We start from the raw sequence: 20,788 nt of genomic DNA, 5'->3' as shown, positions 1-20,788 counted from the left end.
ACCCAGTAGTAATTCCACAGACAAGAATAACTATATGTCCATCAGCAGGCTTCCATTTGTAGCCTAGCTCCTGGAAAAATGAGTAGCAAACCAACTGAGAAATGACTAAGTGGAAAATAACCGGGTAGGTGACTTCCAATAGTGGCAGATGCCGTAGTGAAAAATAACTTTGTAGGTGACTTCCAATCGGGTCTCAAATCAACCTACAGTACAGAAATCAGTGAACTTAAAGTAACTGACAGTTCTCCGCCATTATTATCCAAGGACAATCCAGTCTCCTTATCTTTTTGTATCCCTTTGTGACCTTCAAAACTAAGGACCATAGCATCCTCCTAAACACCATACAGAACAAAAACCTGAAAGTTGAGGATCTTCAGAGTGGCCTGGTAATATAGACGATGCCAAAATCATTAAGATTACAAGTTTCTTGGATGCTGAACGCACCAGAAATCTCCAGATAGGGAAAGCCATGCAGGAATTTGCACAGACTTTAACCCATGCATGCTGGCTGTGCAGGTTGAACCCCATGTTATTTTCTAAAAGCATGTAATTGGAAGCACTCATACCCCTCAGAGTTACCAATTCCACCAGTATTGTGTAACTCCTGGTGATGAAGGAAGACATGTGAAAATCAGCCTGAGTGATAGTGGGCCGTTTTGAAATGGTTTGCATATTATCTAACAGAAAAATGAACATCCATATGGGCAACCATCACTCTCCTCCATAAACCATCAGGGCAGTCTATCACCACTCCTGATATGTTAAACATTGTACGTAGAGCTACTGCAAGACCTCTCAAACAATTACACCACTATGCTGATGACTTCAAGCTATAACTCAGACTAAACAGGACCAAATCAAAGGCTCCGTGTCTTGATACAAACTCCTCCTTAACCATGACAGTACTGACTTCTTACTGCTCTGGCATGAGAATGAGAGCTCATTGATGCAAAGATGGGTTACGTTCTTACTCATCCCGGATTCTCTAATATGGTCAAAAAAATGGAAATGTTTACGTTTTACCTTTGACAATAGATTTCCCTTGCATAATAGTATCATGAACACTGTGAACCCTATAAAATAATTCCAATGTCAACTGATGAAGATATAAAAAATGAAACTGTTAATTACAAGTAACCCTAAAATTAATGGTTCAAATTATTGGCTCTAAACAGGATTGAGCAGAGAAAAACACTCCTAACTGGGGCTCCCAATTCCAGTCTAATGCTACTGAAAGCAGTCTTACTGACCACAGTGCATTTGGTTGCTGAAATAGGCAGACGAGATATCATCATTGTAGTGTTGAATGACTTCCAATGGTTTCCCTTTGGAAGTAAGGTACAAATGTAAAATTGTTCTGTTTGTATACCTTACACAGTTATTCATGGTATGGAACATCAAGATCCCTTAAGGCACACATACTTCCAGAAACGAAAGAGAACTACTCCTGGAAACTCAAACAATTCTGTAATGAAAGGACCCTTAAACAATCTTTTCCCCAAATGCCCCCATCCTTCCCTGGATTAGGTCCTACTTTCAAAACTATTCAAGAAAGAACAAACCCCAAAAGGTATTCTGCTATAAAATAAATAGGTAGGTCAACCTTGAAGGTCCTGTACCACATCAACTAAGCCAGACAGTACAGCTTTAAAAGCCCTCATTTCCCACAAAATCCCTCATTGTGTGGTTGCTTGTCAATATTCCCACCCTCAGTGTCACTGATCACTGTTTACGTTTTCAAAGCAGAGTGCCAAAATTATAATTTGTATACCCCCCAAAGCAAAAGTGTATAGAGAGCCAACACACCATGAGGCCTAGTTCACGCTGAATAAATCTATGTAAAATTTAAATTACATACACAAGTGCCTTTACCCTAGTTCCAGACCCAGACACACTCAACAGCCTTTTTCATTTGCACAATATCATTCAGAAAATCACGCATGATACCAAACTAACAATCCACGCTCTAGCCACAAATTTAACCAATGCATGCTGGCCCTGCAGGCAAAAAATGGTAGTGGTTTTTGCTATGTGGAACACGAATGGTAGCTGTGACCTATGAAAATGCCTAATAACAATAGCAACAATAATGCTGCAGGAGAACTGAGTGCAGAAGGGGCAACCACCAGGTGATTTTGGCTGTTGCATGTAATGGGACATAGCCATGCCTTGTCAACACAGTAGAAGCAGCTCTCCTTGGGTCTTCTGTCTAGGACAATCAGCAAGATATACCTTTCTCACCCCAGGGATGGCTACCATCATGATAAGATTTCATCAGGGAATTGTAGGCTTTAAAATCCAATTGTTGTCTTTAATATCTAATGGGGATTTAATGCAATATTTGAACTCCCTGCTCATTTCTAGAAGTGAGTAGACCAACTGACTCCATGTTAGGACGACCCTCTTCTCTTCGGGAAGAATCTTAAATAGTCTTTTAACCACCTGACTCAAAATGTGAATCAAGAGCAAGCAGTCCATCCCACTGTTCTGTCCATGCACAGCTATATGTGCAAACCAATTCTTAGATCTTCAGATTAATCGAGAGCATATATAGACTGGTAATCTCCACAAACTTAGACAGCCAGAGTCTTCTCCAGTACAACGAGAAGACTCTTCATCCCCCTAAACCCTTACCCAGTGAAAAGTAATCCATAGTCCATTGTGAGAGCAGCAGCCCTACCTCTGTTCTCAAAGCAAGGGTTGTAAGGATATTTCATTCCCTGAGGACAGATGCAGTTTAAAGACCATGCAAGGCATTATCATTATGTGCCTCTAGAATCCCCTAGTAGGGAGCCACTCTAACCAATTTTACATTAAAAACACCCACGTTTTCATGCATTTACTTGGATACTGGATGTAAAGGGGACATTCACAGTGAAATCTACTAAAAGAAAGATGAAGATTCTAGATTAGTGTAACATGTAACGGAGACAGAAACATGTACAGTACCTTGGCTCATAACTGATTTTTTTCACCAGTCATTTGCATTAACATAGCTCTAAAGAGGCATTATGGCATCTGTAATATCTCCCATAATTACTTGCATCATATCAAAAATCAGATTTCATTTTGGGACATGCAGGCCTATATGCACAAAAGAAAGAGCAAAATTGCCGATCCTATGACACCAAGAAAACTATGAACTCAACACATCAGTATTAACTCAACTAAGAATAATTTTTCAACCTCATCAAACAAAGTAGGACAAGTAGGTGACCCGTTATCACAGACATCTGAATTGTCACGGACCTACCAGAATATCAAGGATAATAACTGGTCAGAAACTGTTCAAATTCCCTATGGACCAGCCTGCTTCTGGATAACGTGCTCCCATTTTGCCCTTCCTCCATTAGTCTATCAGCTGTATTCTTGAATGAATGCTATCAGTGTATTTGCATGCCTAGCACACCACATTAAACCAGATTGATTCTCCATACTTCAGGGACAGCTCTCGCAGCTTTACAGACTACGGTATAGAAATGGATGAGAATGTGCCTGCTAGCACATAAGCCTGTATGTAAACATGAGCATAAGCAGAGAGTTCGATGCTGCCATACTGCACATACCTCATCTAGCTTGTTGAGAAATGAGTCCACAAAATCCCTTGGGCAGTCTGTCTGACGGGTGGCTGCGTGGTTCTCAACTTGTTCTCTCAGGAAGGCATGTAGCTTCTCAGCATTCTCGAACATCTTCACGTGTGCTCCTGGTAGCCTCTTCACAATATTGGGGAATGCATTGTAAAGCTGTGGACGATGGGTGTTGAAGACATTAATAAAAGGTTTACAAATTGCTATACAGCCATTTTAACAATTTCAATCAGAGAACTATGATTTGGAACATATGAAGAAAATTGCATTTGCATTTAAAGTTTCTTGCTGGTCTTCTGGAAACAGGAAGATCTCATCTCAGTTTCTTCTACTTCCTCAGTCACATCTCTTTTCTATCTCCTATTCTTATACAGAAAATATAGTTTTCTACTCAGTTTCATCCACCTATGTTGGGTGCCCTGAATTACATTGCCTCCTGCTGTAAGTTACCCACCCTGGCTTACTGACCAGTTCCCTTTCCCGTCTCTTTCCAGGAACCTCCAATATCTCAACAAAGGGGCCTGGAATGCTGGAAAAATGTGGGAATGTGTGCTCGAAAGTCTATTCCTGCAGTTATTTTCCAATCATTAGGATGACACTAACAATTGTGTAGTAATCCTGTTCCAACTAATTACTACATTCTGCGGTATGGGGATTCCGGGTGCAGTGATCAGTGATACACACCAGGAGTTATGAGGACCCTGTAATTAAAGAATTAATGTTGCTATGTTTTATGATTCATTCTTGTCAACCTATTAGGCTCTCAAACAAATTAGGGCATCAATGTTGCTATGGATTATAATTCCTAGTTATTCATTTAATGTCAATCTCACAAAAAATATATGACTATGTATGAGGTTTGTGGTCATGTGTTTTTATTAGCAGTAGCCTGAAGCAGTCTCATAACTGCTTCATTGCTTTATCAAAGAACAAATACAACAATATCTCAGTTATTAATGTGTACATGATATTTATATGTATTTTCAACTAATCTAAGTCAAATGTACTGTTTTCATGCCTAAAACAATAATTAGACTTAGAACTCACTCATTGTGAAAATATTTTAAAATAAAGTTCAGGTCACCTCGCGTCATGATCATCCATACCTTGCAGGAACACGAATGTAGAAGTTTATTGTATAATTCATAGTCAGTAAACACTAAGGGCGACAGGGGTCAATGTGCAGGAATGGAGATGATATGGATACACAATGGGAGGTCCATTCAAATATTAGGAGGCGCCCAGTAACTTATTTTTTGGGTCAGGGGAATGAAATGTAAATAGATACAATAATCCTAAGCCAGACCTTGTCAGTCAAGAAAGAACATACGTCCACCTGATAATATTGCACAAAACATTGTATTCCTTATTAAAAAAACCTGGAAGTGCAAAATCAGGTAAGTGAGTCATATAATTTATAACTGCCTAAACAACCTAAAGATATTACTCACTAATGTATCTATATAAGTAGTCATTGCCATCATAGCTATTTGATGGCATTTCAATGGTCGAGAGATTTTCCACATCAGAGTCTACAGTACGGTAAACTTTCCATCTGTCGATGCAGAGATTCAACTACCCATATTATTCTCTGTAGCATTGTTCCCCAATATAATGGTTTTATGGGTTGAGTGAGGTATGCTATGGAGAGGAGACATACGTGCACCTCAACTGCAGTCTTTCACCTTTAAATGTTCTTTAAGAAATAAATAATGAAACAAGCGAGGATTAATAGCTTTCAGATGATGAAATGTTTTTTCTGCACCTTATCTCCTGCTCCTAAAGTAAATGTCTAGGTGGTCTGCGGCAGAGGATCTGCTTGTCTCGTGGAGTCTTAAAAGAGGGATACAGGAACTAAACACTCTCGCACAGCAGGTAGGAATACTGGATTTTTAAAATCGAAATCATTCAGGTGCTCATTTTGACTGAAAAGTTCCATAACTGTTAGGAGTCCAAAAGATTTACACTACTGTCAGATGTTTTGTTTTTGGAAACCACAAAATACAACCTCTGTTGCAGGCACAGGCCTTTTAAGTAATAGCGATGCTCAAGTGAAAGGCGGATCTTGCTTTTTACATTTAGAAATTTCACAGGTGGAATTCACTGTATGAAAAAAATGTGGCACCAAATTAACAAATTAAGCTTTATTTCACAAGTTAAGTTATACATTTAATTTCAATTGAAGTCTCAATTAATAAATCATATCACACAGGATGTAACATTGTTATGGACGTATGTAGGTGAGTAAGTGTACACTTACTGTATTTTGTCATTGCATATGGGGAGGGCAAGTTGCATGTCACTACATCAAGGCTGATAAATATACGCTTCACTCTGTTGAGTCCCATTGCCACTCCTCCTGCTACACCAATGACAGACACAGTTATGCTACTAGTGCGAGGTTGGAGTATTTATTTTAATTAAAATGTCCTTTACCTACATATTGCATTTGAGAACTCTTCAAGTAAATTTGTCTATTAAATCGGCATCACCTTTCAGGCCAACTAGCAGACCAACTGCCTGCCTACAGCGTATGTACACACACACACAACACACACACCTCTCCCACCTCCTCAATCCCCAGATTACTTCCTCCCTTCTTCACTCCAGTGTCATGCCTTGAGCTCATGCTTCTTTTCAAATGGTAGTAAGAATTAGCCAAGTAATTAAAATAATCCAGGTTCGATGGGCACTCATGTGAAGACTTCTTCCCTACCTCTTCCAGGCCAGTGAACTCCCAGTGCCTTAGCACAATTCCTAAATTGCACAATGGAAGAATTCAATTAATTCTTTCTATTTGATTATTATGTGATCAAACATATCTGACTCAGGAAGGCCACTATGAAATTTATATCGCAGAGTCCTATAGGAGCAGTTCTTTTGAATATGACAGAACACACCGGAGGGGGTGGCTACCGCAGATGAAAAATGGCTGCCTAATTGGAGAGCTCCGCTGTGCCGAGCGACAAAAACGGCCCACTCTGCTGATACACCACCTCCACGGACAGTGCCCAGCATATATGAAGATGTGGGGCTTTCAGCAACCCACTTTTGGTGAAAAAACTTCAAGAGAAACATCTCTTATAACCAAGTGTTCCAGAAGCTGCTTCAACGCCAGCCCCTAAAATGGCCGACAACAGGACTCCACGTGGATGAATCTCTACTCAACTACCCCAGCGTCACTACGAACATCGTACCCCTAGAGGTGAGCGCTTAGTGGCACTACTCTACAGTGCTCTATAAGGGTAGGAACTTATAATATACAAAACAAAACCTATTGACCAGAACAAATATGGCATGGGCCCTCCCATCCTATGCCCGACCCTAAGATGGCCGCCTCTATTTAATACAGCTCTCTCTAAATAATACTCAAGAACTTTCTTACTTCTAAACTAAATACACTGGGATCCTTAATGTCTCCACCTCAACAGCATCTCAAATTGCAGACAGAAGGGGGCTACAAATAATCCCTTACACTTCAAAGTGCTGTACCCTTGCTATTCAACAATCTGCACTGCAACACCATATAAAATTATTTACATTTTACTAAGCCAGGAAGGATACTGAATTCTGCAACTCACCTTACCTCCCAACATCTAGTGCCTCCGTCAAACATCTCAAGGATTACCAAAATCCCACACATCCCACTAGGTGCACCCAACGTGAAGTATACAGTAAGGTCCTCTCTCACAATGGCAGGCTCCAAACTGCATGACCCCAAAGAAGCAAGAGGAGGTCTGAAAGGCACCAAACCAGCACAAGAGACACAAGCAGGACCTTCCAGCCCCAGACTTTCCCTTAAAAACTAAATCTGAGAACTCCGTAACTCTAGACCTAATTATGCAGAAACGCTACATGCTACAAGTGCTTACTCAATCGACAAAATCCATCACAGAAACTATACAGGGTGACCTTGCATCTCTAAAATGAGGAATGATACAAATGGGTGGCAGAGTCTCTGAAACAGAATCAAGGATAATCCTCCTGGAAGACCACAAACACAACTCTTCAAAAACTTTACCAACCACCACTGTATGACTAGCTCCACTGGAAAAGAACATCACCAAACTCGAAGATAGAAATAGAAGGGGCATCTTGAGCACTTTTGGACTTCCTGAAGGTAGCAAAAACCAAGCTCCTACCTGTGCAACCTTCATTGAAAAATGGATCCCTCAGTTACTCAATGTAAACTTCAACAGGGACTTTGAACTAACCAGAGCGCACAGACAAGCCCGTAAACAACAAAGCTCCAAGAGCCCTCATTTCCAGACCCCTCCTATAATCACATACTGAAGCCATCCTCACACATGAAAAAATTACAGAGAATTAAGTGGCAAAGCGCCATCATTGGGATCTCTTAAGATTACTCCAAATACACTATCAAGAAACAAAAGGTGATTCTTTCCCATTGGTCAACTCTGAAAGATCTGTCAATACAATTTCCGTTTATTGGTCCTGCATGAATAAAACAATTTACAACGGTAAAACCATCATTTTTGAAGACCCTAAGATCTGAAAATGACTTCTTAAAAACTTGGAAAGAACACTTAACACGAATCCTTCCAACTAACTTTCACTAACTTCCTACTCAGTAACATACGATAATCAAGGCTGCCCACAAACGGCCTAAACATAACCCAATTCACGTTTTTCCCATAAAGCTGCAGAACTCTGACAGACCCATGGGATCAACATATGGGTGTACAAGCTCAGTCTTCATAATAACTATACAATACCAAAATATTTGAGTTGCTTCCAGTTCTTCAAACCGGAGACAGAATAAATAAAGTGGTCAGCAACCTACAAAACCGTAACTACACTAACTAGCACCTACTAACCTACTAATAACCTAACAATAAACCTAACATCCTACTGTTAACCCTAACCAATGGTAAGATTTATATTCTTCAAGGACTGGTACTGTATCGCTATGGCAACCTTCAACCTGCTTTGGTTAAATCAGATGTTTTATAATTGCCTTCAACCTGATGATGGATTTATTGCAATGTTGCATATTCTCACTTTCAAAATAATGTAGGTTTATCAGTTATCATATTATCATTAATTAATATCGATACCAGCCTCACATTGGTAATAATACCACTTTAGTGCCATCCAAAGGGTACTTAGCTGTTGTCCAAGTGTTATTGAAACTGTGTTTTGACCCACAAGTTGGACAATACAAAAATCACTAAAGTTTGTCCCCCACTACCTGCAATACAGTAACCTGGAGTCACTTGACTGACTCATTTCAATATCTGTTGAATCTATGTTGATAATATGCTGGCACTATGTGAACAGTATGCCGGTACTCAGTTGATAAGTTGATTCGAGGTTGACACCTAACTGATAACTCGCTGAAACACTGTTGGCTCCACGTTGACACTAACTTGTTATTATGTTAGTACTATAATGACAGTAAGTAGAGAATTTACTGCAAACTCTACATTGTACTCCATAATTATGAAATGCATTGGGTACCATTTTTCACAACCCTGCCAACATAAAAACTTAACTTAGCAGAAATGACGTCACCAGCTAACACCCATCCCACAAATTGCCACCTCACTCATTACAAATATCACATGTTCTATATATATAATACAACTACTATACCTGCAAAAACAATAATATAAACAACAAAATACACATTATTATCCACTCCCACTAAATGGCAACTAACTCACGAGGCACCACTATGGAAAAAGTGACAGGCACTCCAGCCACCATACAATATAGATAAACAATAAAATACACACACTCTTTAAACCTGTTTGACTAAGTATATTTACCCATGGTTCTAATTATGTGTTGTATGTGCATATGTGTGTATATTCATGTGTGTTTGCATGTGTGTGTGTATGTGTCTATATATATATATGTATATATATATATGTATGTGTATATGTTGTTTCTGTGCTTGGTATGTTCGTGGGTCATTGCATGGCTCCTGGGTGGGTTGTTATACTAGATATCTATGAATTCCTGCTCTCATCTTATCACACTTATCTACCCATCATCATATGTCATGTCTCTATCAAAATATCCTCCATTCCCACTCTGACTCATCCCAAATCATTTCTACTACTTTCATCTCCTAAATAACTCTGCCTAAGCTCTTCCCTCCGCTTCCACATCTAACTCACCAAACCTCACTCTACTACCGTGACCTCCCACACAACCCTACTAAATTCTCCCTCATTTATTTCACCCTGCTACTATGCTCTCCCTAACTCCCTAACCCTTCCACATACTCTTCCCTCCTCCATCCCCCATTACTCATCCCAAGACTTTGGGTTGAGTAAATGAAGGATATACTCCCAATTAACACTTCTGGATTTCTTTCCTCCTCCACCCCTCCATTACTCCAGTCAATCTAACTAACAAACTCTCATATCCGCGGCTCAAAATAACTCATAATAATACTAAAACTCTACTCATTATTTCCAGATACTAATCCATCACTAATTCTTGTTGGGTTCCAGAGTAGTGTGCTACTCATCGAAAAGTGCTTTGACGCCTCGTCAGGGGTGGTAAGCGCTATATAAATACTATTACAATACAATACAATACCATACTTAGATACTGCCGTGACTCTTAATACACACTATTCTATACAAGGAGCGGAAAGACTGCACTCCGGACCCAGACTTGACCACTCGTGGCCTCCATCGCCTCTCCTCAGTTAGATTTTGTCAGATACCTTTCCACAGTATTTAGATTCTGATCATAGATATTTAATCAATCACTATACTATAGTTTCTTTTTACCTTTCATATCTTTCCTCCTGTCCTGTACTGCGCTACTCTACTACTGCCTTTCCCTCCTCCCTACCACCCATCCTTCCTCTCTCATCCATTCCGTTTCCACTCACCCATGCCGTCCCTTCAAAACCCCTCCTACCCCAACCTCATCTGCAAATAATAACTGGCACTTAGCTGGTTACATCGACGAGAAGACTCACCTCCCACAAAAATGCAGTACATAAAAATACTCTTCCCTTAATGTCAAGGGTCTGAATCACCCAACCAAACAGAAAATCCTAGACTATACACACAAACCTAAGGGGGACCTCATTCTCCTTCACAAAACCAAGGTGGCTATGAAAGAGACAATCCTCCTATTAAAAAAGCATGGGTTAGTGATTTTTCATGCGCCTCAGCCACGAACAAAAACAAATTGACTAATCACGTGTATCTTAACAGCCTCTAGCCTCACTATCCTGTCTTCAGAAGCAGACATCGAAGGCAGATGGCTGCTTACTACATTACAGAGGAACAACACTGACATTATAGTCATGAACATCTATGCCCCCAATAACAAGAACCCTACCTTTTGGATTAATCGCAATAAAAAAACTCAACTTTACCTCCCAACTGCACGATGATTCTAGGAGGAGATTTCAATTTACCCTGGGAGGCCACTCTTGACAGGAATTCTGAATGTCAATTTAAACCTAACAAATCCCATATACAAATGCTAAACATGTGCAATTTTCTTAAACTTAAAGACATATGAAGACTATTCAATCCCACAGGGAAAGAGTACCTATTTTTCTCCCATCCGCACAATACATTCTCTTGCATTGATTATATCTTAATTGATGAAACTCAGGTCCCAGCCACCTCTTCCAACAATTGAACCAATCCTAGTCTTAGACAATGTCTGTATTTCATTCCTCTATAATATTGCTTGCAATAAATGAGGAACAAAAACATAGAGAATAAACAACCCCCTCACAGAGGAACCCTCCTTCAAGGAAATAATCAAAAAAGAGATTGATGAATGCATAGAACTCAACAGGTCTTCTGGTCCAAATACACAAATCATCTGAAATGTCCTGAATTGCACTATCCGCAGGCACATGATTAAACTTATGTCAAAGAAAAACAAACTAGACAACAAAACCTTAGACCAACTAGGACTAAAAACTAAAAGTATAAGAGAAAGATCTCAAATGCACCAAAGACACAACTCAATTAAACCATCTAATTAATCTCAAGTATGAATACAACAAGATTCTGGGTAACAAAGCCTACCTAATAGTCCAAAAATACAAAGGCATTAACTTCTGTGGACGCAATAAAGCTGGCAAAATACTTTTGTCTAATTTAAAACTGACCCGTCAGAAGTCAAGAATAACTTCTATAGCCAACGAACATTGTGTTACATTGACAAACGAGAAGGACATCCAAAATACCTTTAAAAAAATATTAGTATCCCCTCTACTCCAAAAGTAATAACTATCTTTTTGCATATGCTTATGCTACCTCAACAAAATTAGTGTAACTAAGATAAATCAACAAAAGAATCACTAGAACAGTAGATCATGAAGAAATCATAAATGAGATCAAAACAATGAAAGCCAGAAAGGCGCCAGACCCAGATGGCTTCCCGGCGTCATTCAATCAAACTTGGGGTACCTCTCTAATCACTCCCTTAGAAGACTTATTCATCCACTTCTCCTCCTCTGCCTCCGTTGAGGGCTCCGCCACTGAGGCAACCATAATTGTTATACCCAAAGAAGGGAAAGATCCATCCAATCCCAAGAACTATTGACCCATATCCTTCATAAACACAGACTGCAAAATATATGCAAAGACCCTAGACCTCAGAATAGAGCTCATTCTCAAAAACATAATGCATCCCTCTCAATCAAGATTCATCAAAGGAAGATTCAGTGCAGATAATATCAGACTTTTTAGCCATACGATTGAAATAGACAAATTCCTGTACCAAACAACCTGTGCGATAGCATTAGATGCAGAGAAGGCCTTTGGTGAGGAATCGTGGACCTTCCTCCAAGTCTCACTCACCTCTTTTAACTTTGCCCTGTTCTCTCAAAAATTATCCTCGGTCTACACAGAAAACCGAAAGCTAGAATAAACATCAATGTAAATTTGTCTAATCCATTTTACCTCTAACAAAGAACCAGACAAGTATGCCCTCTCTCCCCCCTACTATTTCTACTAATGCTAGAACCCATACTCACTTGATCAGAGAAAATCCATTCATTCCGGGTATCTCTTTCTCATCAGGGGCACAAAAACTAGCCGCCTACATGGATGACATTCTCTTTTTTACCACCCAGGCAGACTCGGCCTTGCCGCACTTATATCCACCATCAATGACTACTCTTAGATGTCAGGCTGCTGTGTAACCAAGGAAAAGACAGAGATTCTTCCTCTTAATGTGATTGCAACAGCTCACACATCAGCCCCTATGGATTCAATAAGCCCCCAAATAAGATAAACTACCTGGGTATATGGTTCACCCAAAACCTTAAAGACTCCATTTATCTAAACAAAAAAGATACTAGATAAAATCAAAGATAGCTTAGACAAATGGTGAACCAGGTTGATTACTTGGTGGGGTAGAATAGAATCTATCAAGATGATGGTTATCCTTCCTCATTAACTTTTTAATCAGCATGTCCCCATATACCTCCCAGACACCTTTTTTTACTAAAATAGATATGTTACTTGCTGAATTCCTCTGGAAGTCTAAAAACCCAGAATCGCCCTAAAGAAACAGACTTCCCAAAAACATAGGTGGTCTAAACGTACCCGACTACCGTAGATACCAACATGCCTTCCTAATGAAACATGGGAGCTACTGTCTCCTAACCACCACCAACCCTTCACCACCATGGCTCGCTATTGAAACAGCCCTCGCTAAACACTTATCCCTCACTTCACCTTTAACTGCAAATATTTTTTAAAACACACTACTCTATAAACATTATATCCAGCACAGGCACTCTGGAAAATTGACAACAGTCTACCCAACAAAATTAAACACTCATATCTACCCTCGCTATGGCACAATAAAAACTTAAAACTAGAAGGGAGAATGATGAATATAGAGAAATTGGCAGAAAAAGATATTCTCCTGGTGAGAGATATTGGCACCCCCTATGAACCTACACCGTTCTGTCAAATTAAAGACAAATTTGACCTAAACAACCTAGACTTTTGCCATTTCCTTAAAAGAAAAATCACATGTAGCCAAACAAACCTCCAACCCGTCCTGACCTACCCAACACAATAGAAAAATGTACCAAAGGCAGTCACCTACTTTCCAAACTGTACTCCCTCCTATCCCCCACAAAAACCTCACTAAATAAACTAACACAAGACAATTGGGAGACTCCAAAAACACTCCAAATGTCTTACCAGACCGGCCAAACTTTATAAACTAGGCCTCCAATCCTCTGACACATGCTGGAGCTTTGAGAAGGAAACCGGAGGCTTAAAACACATGATAATAGAGTGCACCGCCACCAAAAAGTTCTGACAAGACATCAGTAATACAATATCTCAAATATTTCATACAAAATTGACTCCCATTATAGCCTCTATTATACTGGGCTTCCTCCCCACTGACACTGAATGGGCATTAAACAAAGAGAACAGTCTCCTGTGGGACATTGTAGTCACACATGGCCTTAAAAGTTATCCTCAAAGAATGGAAAAGACTCATCCAAACTATCCCCCCCACACCTGGTGGGAATGGATCCAATTCACCAGAACTGCCTGTAACTCACTAAACCTATACATGAAGACAACACCAATGAAGAATGGTAAACTCTGGTGCAAACTAGACAACTTTATGTCTCACTCATCTATGCAGCCACGATCATCTGATCATTCATGCATTCACTCACTCATTCTCCCACCCTCCCCTCTACTCACTCTCCCACACCCTCCTTTCCATACTTGCCCATGTACTCCCTACTTTTCACCCCATCACCTTCCTCTTCTCTTCTTTTGTCTCTGCTCTTTCACTTTGTCTCATTCACCTACAACTAAGTTACATTAATCATTCACCACAGCATCAAAAACCACTCCGTCACAATACATACACTGATTAACCTTACCATTGCAAACTAATACTCTCTACTCTCCACCTTTATAAATGTGGACCGACTCCTCATGCTATACCCCAAACTACTGTTCCCACTTGATTTGATGGTACAATACAATGTTTTGTTTGTGTTCATTTATGTTATTTAGCTTTCCTATTGTATAAAATCCCAATAAAACACTCTTGAAATAAAACAAAAATGTATGAGAACGCAAACACCCAAAAGAAAGAGGAAGGAAACACTGTTTGTTGAGGGTAATAAATATGTACCTGAAATTCCTGTGTTCCCCAGTAGGCAAAGGTTTCTATTGCTATGCCGACCTGTCTCTGGAAAGATTCATCTTCTGTATCGAACCGGTCTCCAAATAACATTGTGCATGTAACATTAGAAACTGCAGCAGCTATCCTGATCATTGGGTCGAAGGGCACTCCTGTTAAATAGGGAAATGAGATAACCAAGCATGACCATCGAGACACCACTCGAAATTTAATATCTACAAGGGGATGAGTTCTGAATTTAATCATCTCAAAGCACTGAAAAGGTGGCTATTGGATACATTCAGGCTCAGTAATGTTTACACACTTTAAGAACTTGACTGGTCAATTATTATTCTGATTGGCCAAATTATGATTCTAAATGTCCACTAACAGTAGAAAATGCAGTGCAGGTGAATAAAGTGGAACACAGCCTGTTAGGCAAATTGAATTCAAATTGCTCTCAGGGAGTGCCCAATGTTCATTTGTAATTTTCCTTAAATTATCAACTAATTTACAAAGCAACCATCATTGTTATGAGTAATGCAAACATCTCAGCACCCCTTTGTACCAGATATTAAAGGAAACGTTTAGTATATTTATGCAGCACTTCAAACAGTAATAAAGTGAAAACATAGCACAAGAAAAATCACACAACAATTTTGAAAGAGTAGATTTTAATCAATTATTTGAGGACAAAACAACAAAAATCCAAGCAGTAGAATAAGAGATATGCAATTTGTAAATTTTTCAGTGAAAACAGTGCTTAAAGCACAAAGCGCCAACTGTGGTTATCTGGTAACGCCAGACTGGGACAAAGTCACAAGTTCAGGGAGACCATTATAAAGAATGGGCCAAACACAAGGGACCAGGTTAGGTCAGCTGAACAAAGTAGCTTAGGTCTGGGTTGTGGCGCATTGCGAGGTCTTGTGCAGAGGATGTGTTGCACAGCTGCAGTTCGGATTATCTGTGATGTGAGAGCCTGTGTTAAGATGTGTTGCACAGCAGCAGTTCTGATGAGATGTAGGGATGCTATGCAGGGTCTACTAATCAAATACTTTGCACACCAGCATTTACAATGTGCTGCGAGGCTGCAATGCAGTGTCCTGTGTCGAGGTGTGTCACATGTGGTGATTCCGTGGTGCTGCAGGGCTGCGATGCAAGGTCCTGAATCGAGCTGAATCATACTCCATTGGTTTGCAGCCACCACAGCTGGGCTGGCGGAGCACATTTAGGCCTGCTTACAAGGGTCCAGGACTGGGGTGGCCCCCAGTGGGAAGCAAGACTCACAGCAGGCAGAGGACAAGTACTGGAACCAGGTGGTTGGAGCCTTTTCTATTTCTAAGGCTCTGACCAGGAGGCCAGTTAACTATCCCTTAAAGTCCTTCTCACTCAGACAGCACAGAATCAAGGCACCAGAGTAGCAGTCCTTTTTGCAGAGCGGCACAGCTGTCATTCAGTCTTTCACAGGTCCAGACGTATATTGTAGAGTTGGGTCTGAGGGTCCAATATTTAGACCTGGTGCTTTCTTTGAAGTAGGAGAAGTTTCTAGAGACGTCCACCCTCAGATTACATTTGCCTACTTTTCAGCACCGACTCCAGCTTGACTACTGGTACAAAAGACTAGTGTCAAACCCCTTGTGAGTGTTCTTATGCAGAGGCTTTGTGATGTGCAGGGCGGTAGGTGTGGTAGGTGAAAGCTCCACCCCTCCTCCCACGTCAAGTCAGAGATGGCTCATTCTGCCAAAACCTATTCCGTCTTTGTCTCACTTTCTGGAAGCAATACACAAGACTAACTGCCATCTATACATAAACATGTGACCCAGGATAAAGGCCACAGGCACCAAATGGTTAGGACAAGAAAATGCCAACTTCTTAAAAGTAACATTTTTAGAATGGTGACTTAAAATTTGCCTTTACCAATAAAGAGTTTTAAATTACAATTCTTTGGACACCAAACTCAATATTCCTGCCTGTTCCCAATTGAAGGCTGGCACTTATTAAATGTAATAAGGGAAAACAATGTTATCCTATGGGAGAGGTAGGCTTCGCAAAGAGAAAAACTAATCTAGGAGTTTCTCACTACCAGGACATGTCAAACATAAAAGTACATGTTTAGTTTTTTAAATATACTGCACCCTGCCCTCTGGGCAGTGTACAACCTATACTAGTAGTGACTTGTATGTATTAGAAAGAGAGGTTTGGGCCTGGCAAGAGGTTTATCCTGCCATGTTGAAATGCCAGTTTAAAACTGCACACACGGGCTGCAGTGGCAAGTCTGGGGCAGGTTTAAAAGGCTACTGGCACAATGAGTGCTGCAGGCTCACTAGTAGTAGCATTTACTTTACAGGTCATAGGTACAAGTAGTACAAATGTACTAGTAAATTAAATAGGTTACTTGGGTGTAAGCAAATGTTACCATGTTTTGGAAAGAGAGCACAAGCACTTTTTCACTAGTTGGCAGCCTTAATGCCAGTAAAACAAGAAGGACTGAAGGCAACAAGTTGGGGCTGCATGAAATGTGATGCAGCAAGCTTGTGGCTAACAGGAGGCTATTGGGGGTTTCCAACCTTTAAGAGCTACTTTTGATCAGTGAAAATCAGCCTGAATTAATCATAGATGTTATGAATGTTACAATAGTGATCACGTCTGTTAGGATTACAGTTGTGACTACTGAATGTAGAATCTTGGATAGTGATCTGCAGTCTTGCACAGGAGATTCCACTGTGACCCCTGCTGTCATTATTCTTTCCTGGTCAGTGCTCATGTATAAAGCATCACTGATAGAGCGAGGTATGGAACATGACAAATCTTGATGCAACTGTGCTGGGTTAAGACTGGAGACAGGTGGCCTTACTCCAGTTCTTCCACATTGTGCATGCTTAGGTTTTAGTGTGAGGCCTGGTCATTAATTTAGCTGGCTGCCTCCAATGGTCTGAAGATGAGCAGTACTACCTCTCAATATGTGCAGATCCTGGCCTGGGTTTGACTTTCATGAGCGACTTCCATGGAGCTGGTGAGCTAGAAGTAGCTTGTGAGCTGCTCACTGGAGAGTCATGGACTTAGTCATCACAAATATACATTCACCAAATAGATGTAAAGTGAAAGACAAATTGAAAAATGCAATTTCAAATGACATGATGTACATACAACTAACCCTCTGACATCTGCCCAAATATTTTTGCAATTCAAATATCTAAAAAAAAAAAAACGGTTAACAGATTTATGCAAAGGTAGAAAAGGCTGTACTCCTAATAAACTGTTATTTTCAAGCCAAATTTGTTGTAATTCAGCAGAGATCTTTTGCCCATTCTCTGATCGCTCGGGAAGAGACTGGTTGCTCCTAACCCTTCAATGATTCAGTGAGGAATTGACAAAATCAGGTGATATGCACACTGCTGTTCTGACATGCAATAGATAGTGATAGCTCATTGGGCTTATGCAGCATTGGCCAGCACATTTTTTTGAGGACAGACAATGTTCAGAGTAGGCAAGTCGCATAATCTGATTTTGACTAGACCTCAAAGGGTTATTTAAAGTGATGGATCAGCCTCCTTTTTGAGGTGTTGGGAATTACCGGTCATTTGGGGGCTACTAGTGTAAAGATTCCCTTACTTTGAAAACACTAACATTTAACAAACACCGACAAGCTCACAGCTGAGAAAGCCTGTCAAATCTTAAACAGAATCAAATTAAAATTGCATTACACAATGTGAAGATGACCGAATACTTGAAGGGAAAAACAGGTGCTAGGGGCCTGATTGTATCTCACGAACTATGCATTTTCGTTTGAGACAATGCATTCAGAAAGACAGCCATTAATATCTTCGAGTTCGACCAAAATTGCCCAATGCTATTAATCACTTCAACCAAAATTATGTCAGATGCCATGCTCATCAAACTCCTCACCTTAGAGACAAATTTAAGGACCACGGTGCAACTAGCTAGTTATAAAAAGAGGTTGAGGGAGACTATCAAAGATTTGTTCTCAGAAATGGAGTTTCTTGCACAATCTAAGATCACAAAATGAAAAATAAAAGCTTTCCCATGAAACTGTTTCCATGTACACAGTAGCTGGATAATTCTGTGGCTCTAAGACAGTGGCGCACTTTAATGCAGATGACTGGAACAGTTGATACAAAGAACCAGAACATACATCCACATCTTTTCCCTATTCTGTTAAACCAGCACCATACTCTTCCACTTTTTAGCCTGGACAAGTTCAATGTTTTCAGTACAACTGTCCCTTCCAGAGGCTGAGGCAGAACAAAAAACAAAGAACAACCTCAGGTACACTGGGGCCGACTTCTGGCAGCAACTTAAAGCTGGACCAAAGAAGAACAAGTATCCACTAGTCAGATACAAACTAAGTTGGCAACCTGAGTGACAAGTTTTTTAAACCTATTCAGAGGCAGGCAAAAAGAAAAAAAAGAAAAGAAAAGAAAGATGGTCAGATACTATGACAACATGGACACTATAAATACAGTCCCTCCACTCTGGGTTGAGAAAGAAATCTAGCTTCAGTCCCCTTCCAGTAGTCTATTCCTTCTCTAGCAAAAATGTTTGATAAATTAATATTGAGAGATTTGATGATTTACATGATTAATTCGGGCCCGCGATATAACACGATGTTCAGCAAATAAAGGCAATCAGTAAATCTTTTGGCTAATAGCAAGAGTGGGGCAACAGTGATGTTTTCATGCAACCTCTTTCCAATGAGTGGAGCTATAAGAGACTTCCTGAAGAACCCACTGAGAGATGACATCCAGAGCATATTTACAGAAGCTGAATCTGATGGTTGGATCACTAAACATGAAATAACCTTTTTGGTGTCAGACTCCTTCTTGTGCTCTCTGGTACAACTGGTGCCATTGTACTTCACAGATATCAAGGTTGTGCTTATAATATCGAATAATCTTTTATTCACCCTAACTTAAGTTGATTGCTTATTACATCCACCTTACTATGTTTACTAATAATTCTACACTATTCTCAGTGATCGATTGCTTAACACATGATCAGGAGGCATATCCATTTTCTCAAATTAGAGAGGTTACATAATCACAGGTCATGCCATGTATCAGGTATGCATAGGTGCATCAGACTTTCTACTCATAGCCACCCCACATGGTTCTATAACACATCAGTTTGTGGAGGTTGCTAAGTGAATCCAGGTCCAGAAGCCTAACTGGAGGTGAGCAAGGTGCTACTGTATTGTTCCATAAGGATTTTTCTCTCATTCGTATGCAAACCTGATTTGTTACTTCACCGTTTATAAACTGAAAACCTAATAGTGCTCACACTGCCTCTGTCCTGTCTGTCTCGCATAAAGCCAATTGAAAATAGGGGGCAAGTGTGCATTTTAACATTGTTATTTTGTGTGGAGGATGTGTGTTGGTGTTGCAGTGCAATACAATTATTGCATTGTTCAGCAGTCACAGTTTGCTGTTTTACAGGTTGTATGATTTACATTACACTTAAGGTTTCACACACATTTATTGCATGGAAAGTATGTTCGTTTTCAACCATTGAAATTTCCATCCCTGAACTTTGCTAATGATGTTCCCTCTGCAATGCAGGCTTCTTGATTAAGAAAGAATTTGCCTTCGTTCGGTGCCAGATCAAGTAATTTGGTTTATTTTCAATCTGTTATTTCGCATTGCTTGTGTACACTCATTTGTATGCCCCCATCCATTGCCTGCTTGGCAGTATAATACTAATACTAGGGACCGTGGATTATATAAAAGCCCCAGATCACATCTGGGCTTACTACAGGGGGTGAAACACGTTAACTTTGTCCATAGGTTGAATTATTCAGTCTACGTCCTTTTAACCCTACCAGTTGTTGGTGCCTTGAAAGAAAAAGGTGGTCATCCACATAGTGGGTTTATGTCGCTTGTTCCGTGGTTCTCCGCTTTTAGGAACCTTGAAGTGATAGAGTGGTCATTTTTTGGAAATTTGTCATCTCTACTGCAAATAATCCCTTACTTATAAGTGTGAGCACAAGTATGTCATCATCAGCAGACACAAGTGAGGAGTCGGCCCTTGAATTAAGCATGCCACCCTAGGGCGGGTGAGGG

The 20,788-nt window shown here is 40.1% G+C and overlaps 1 protein-coding gene across 1 annotated transcript in view; it reads right to left on the bottom strand.

Moving 5' to 3' along the window:
- LOC138246096 (cytochrome P450 2B2-like) overlaps positions 1-20,788 on the bottom strand; it is a 262,823-nt gene that overhangs the window by 77,580 nt on the left and 164,455 nt on the right. Inside the window, exons 4-5 of the mRNA XM_069200332.1 lie at positions 14,724-14,884; positions 3,567-3,743 (exon numbers count right to left, since the gene is read on the bottom strand). Of these exons, the coding sequence (XP_069056433.1) occupies positions 3,567-3,743; positions 14,724-14,884 (338 nt within the window). The remainder of the gene's footprint in view (positions 1-3,566; positions 3,744-14,723; positions 14,885-20,788) is intronic.

Source organism: Pleurodeles waltl, chromosome 7, assembly GCF_031143425.1.
Source record: "Pleurodeles waltl isolate 20211129_DDA chromosome 7, aPleWal1.hap1.20221129, whole genome shotgun sequence".
NCBI lineage: Eukaryota > Metazoa > Chordata > Amphibia > Caudata > Salamandridae > Pleurodeles > Pleurodeles waltl.
The sequence above is the reverse complement of the archived record's forward strand: the minus strand, read 5'-3'. Positions and strand labels throughout refer to the sequence as shown.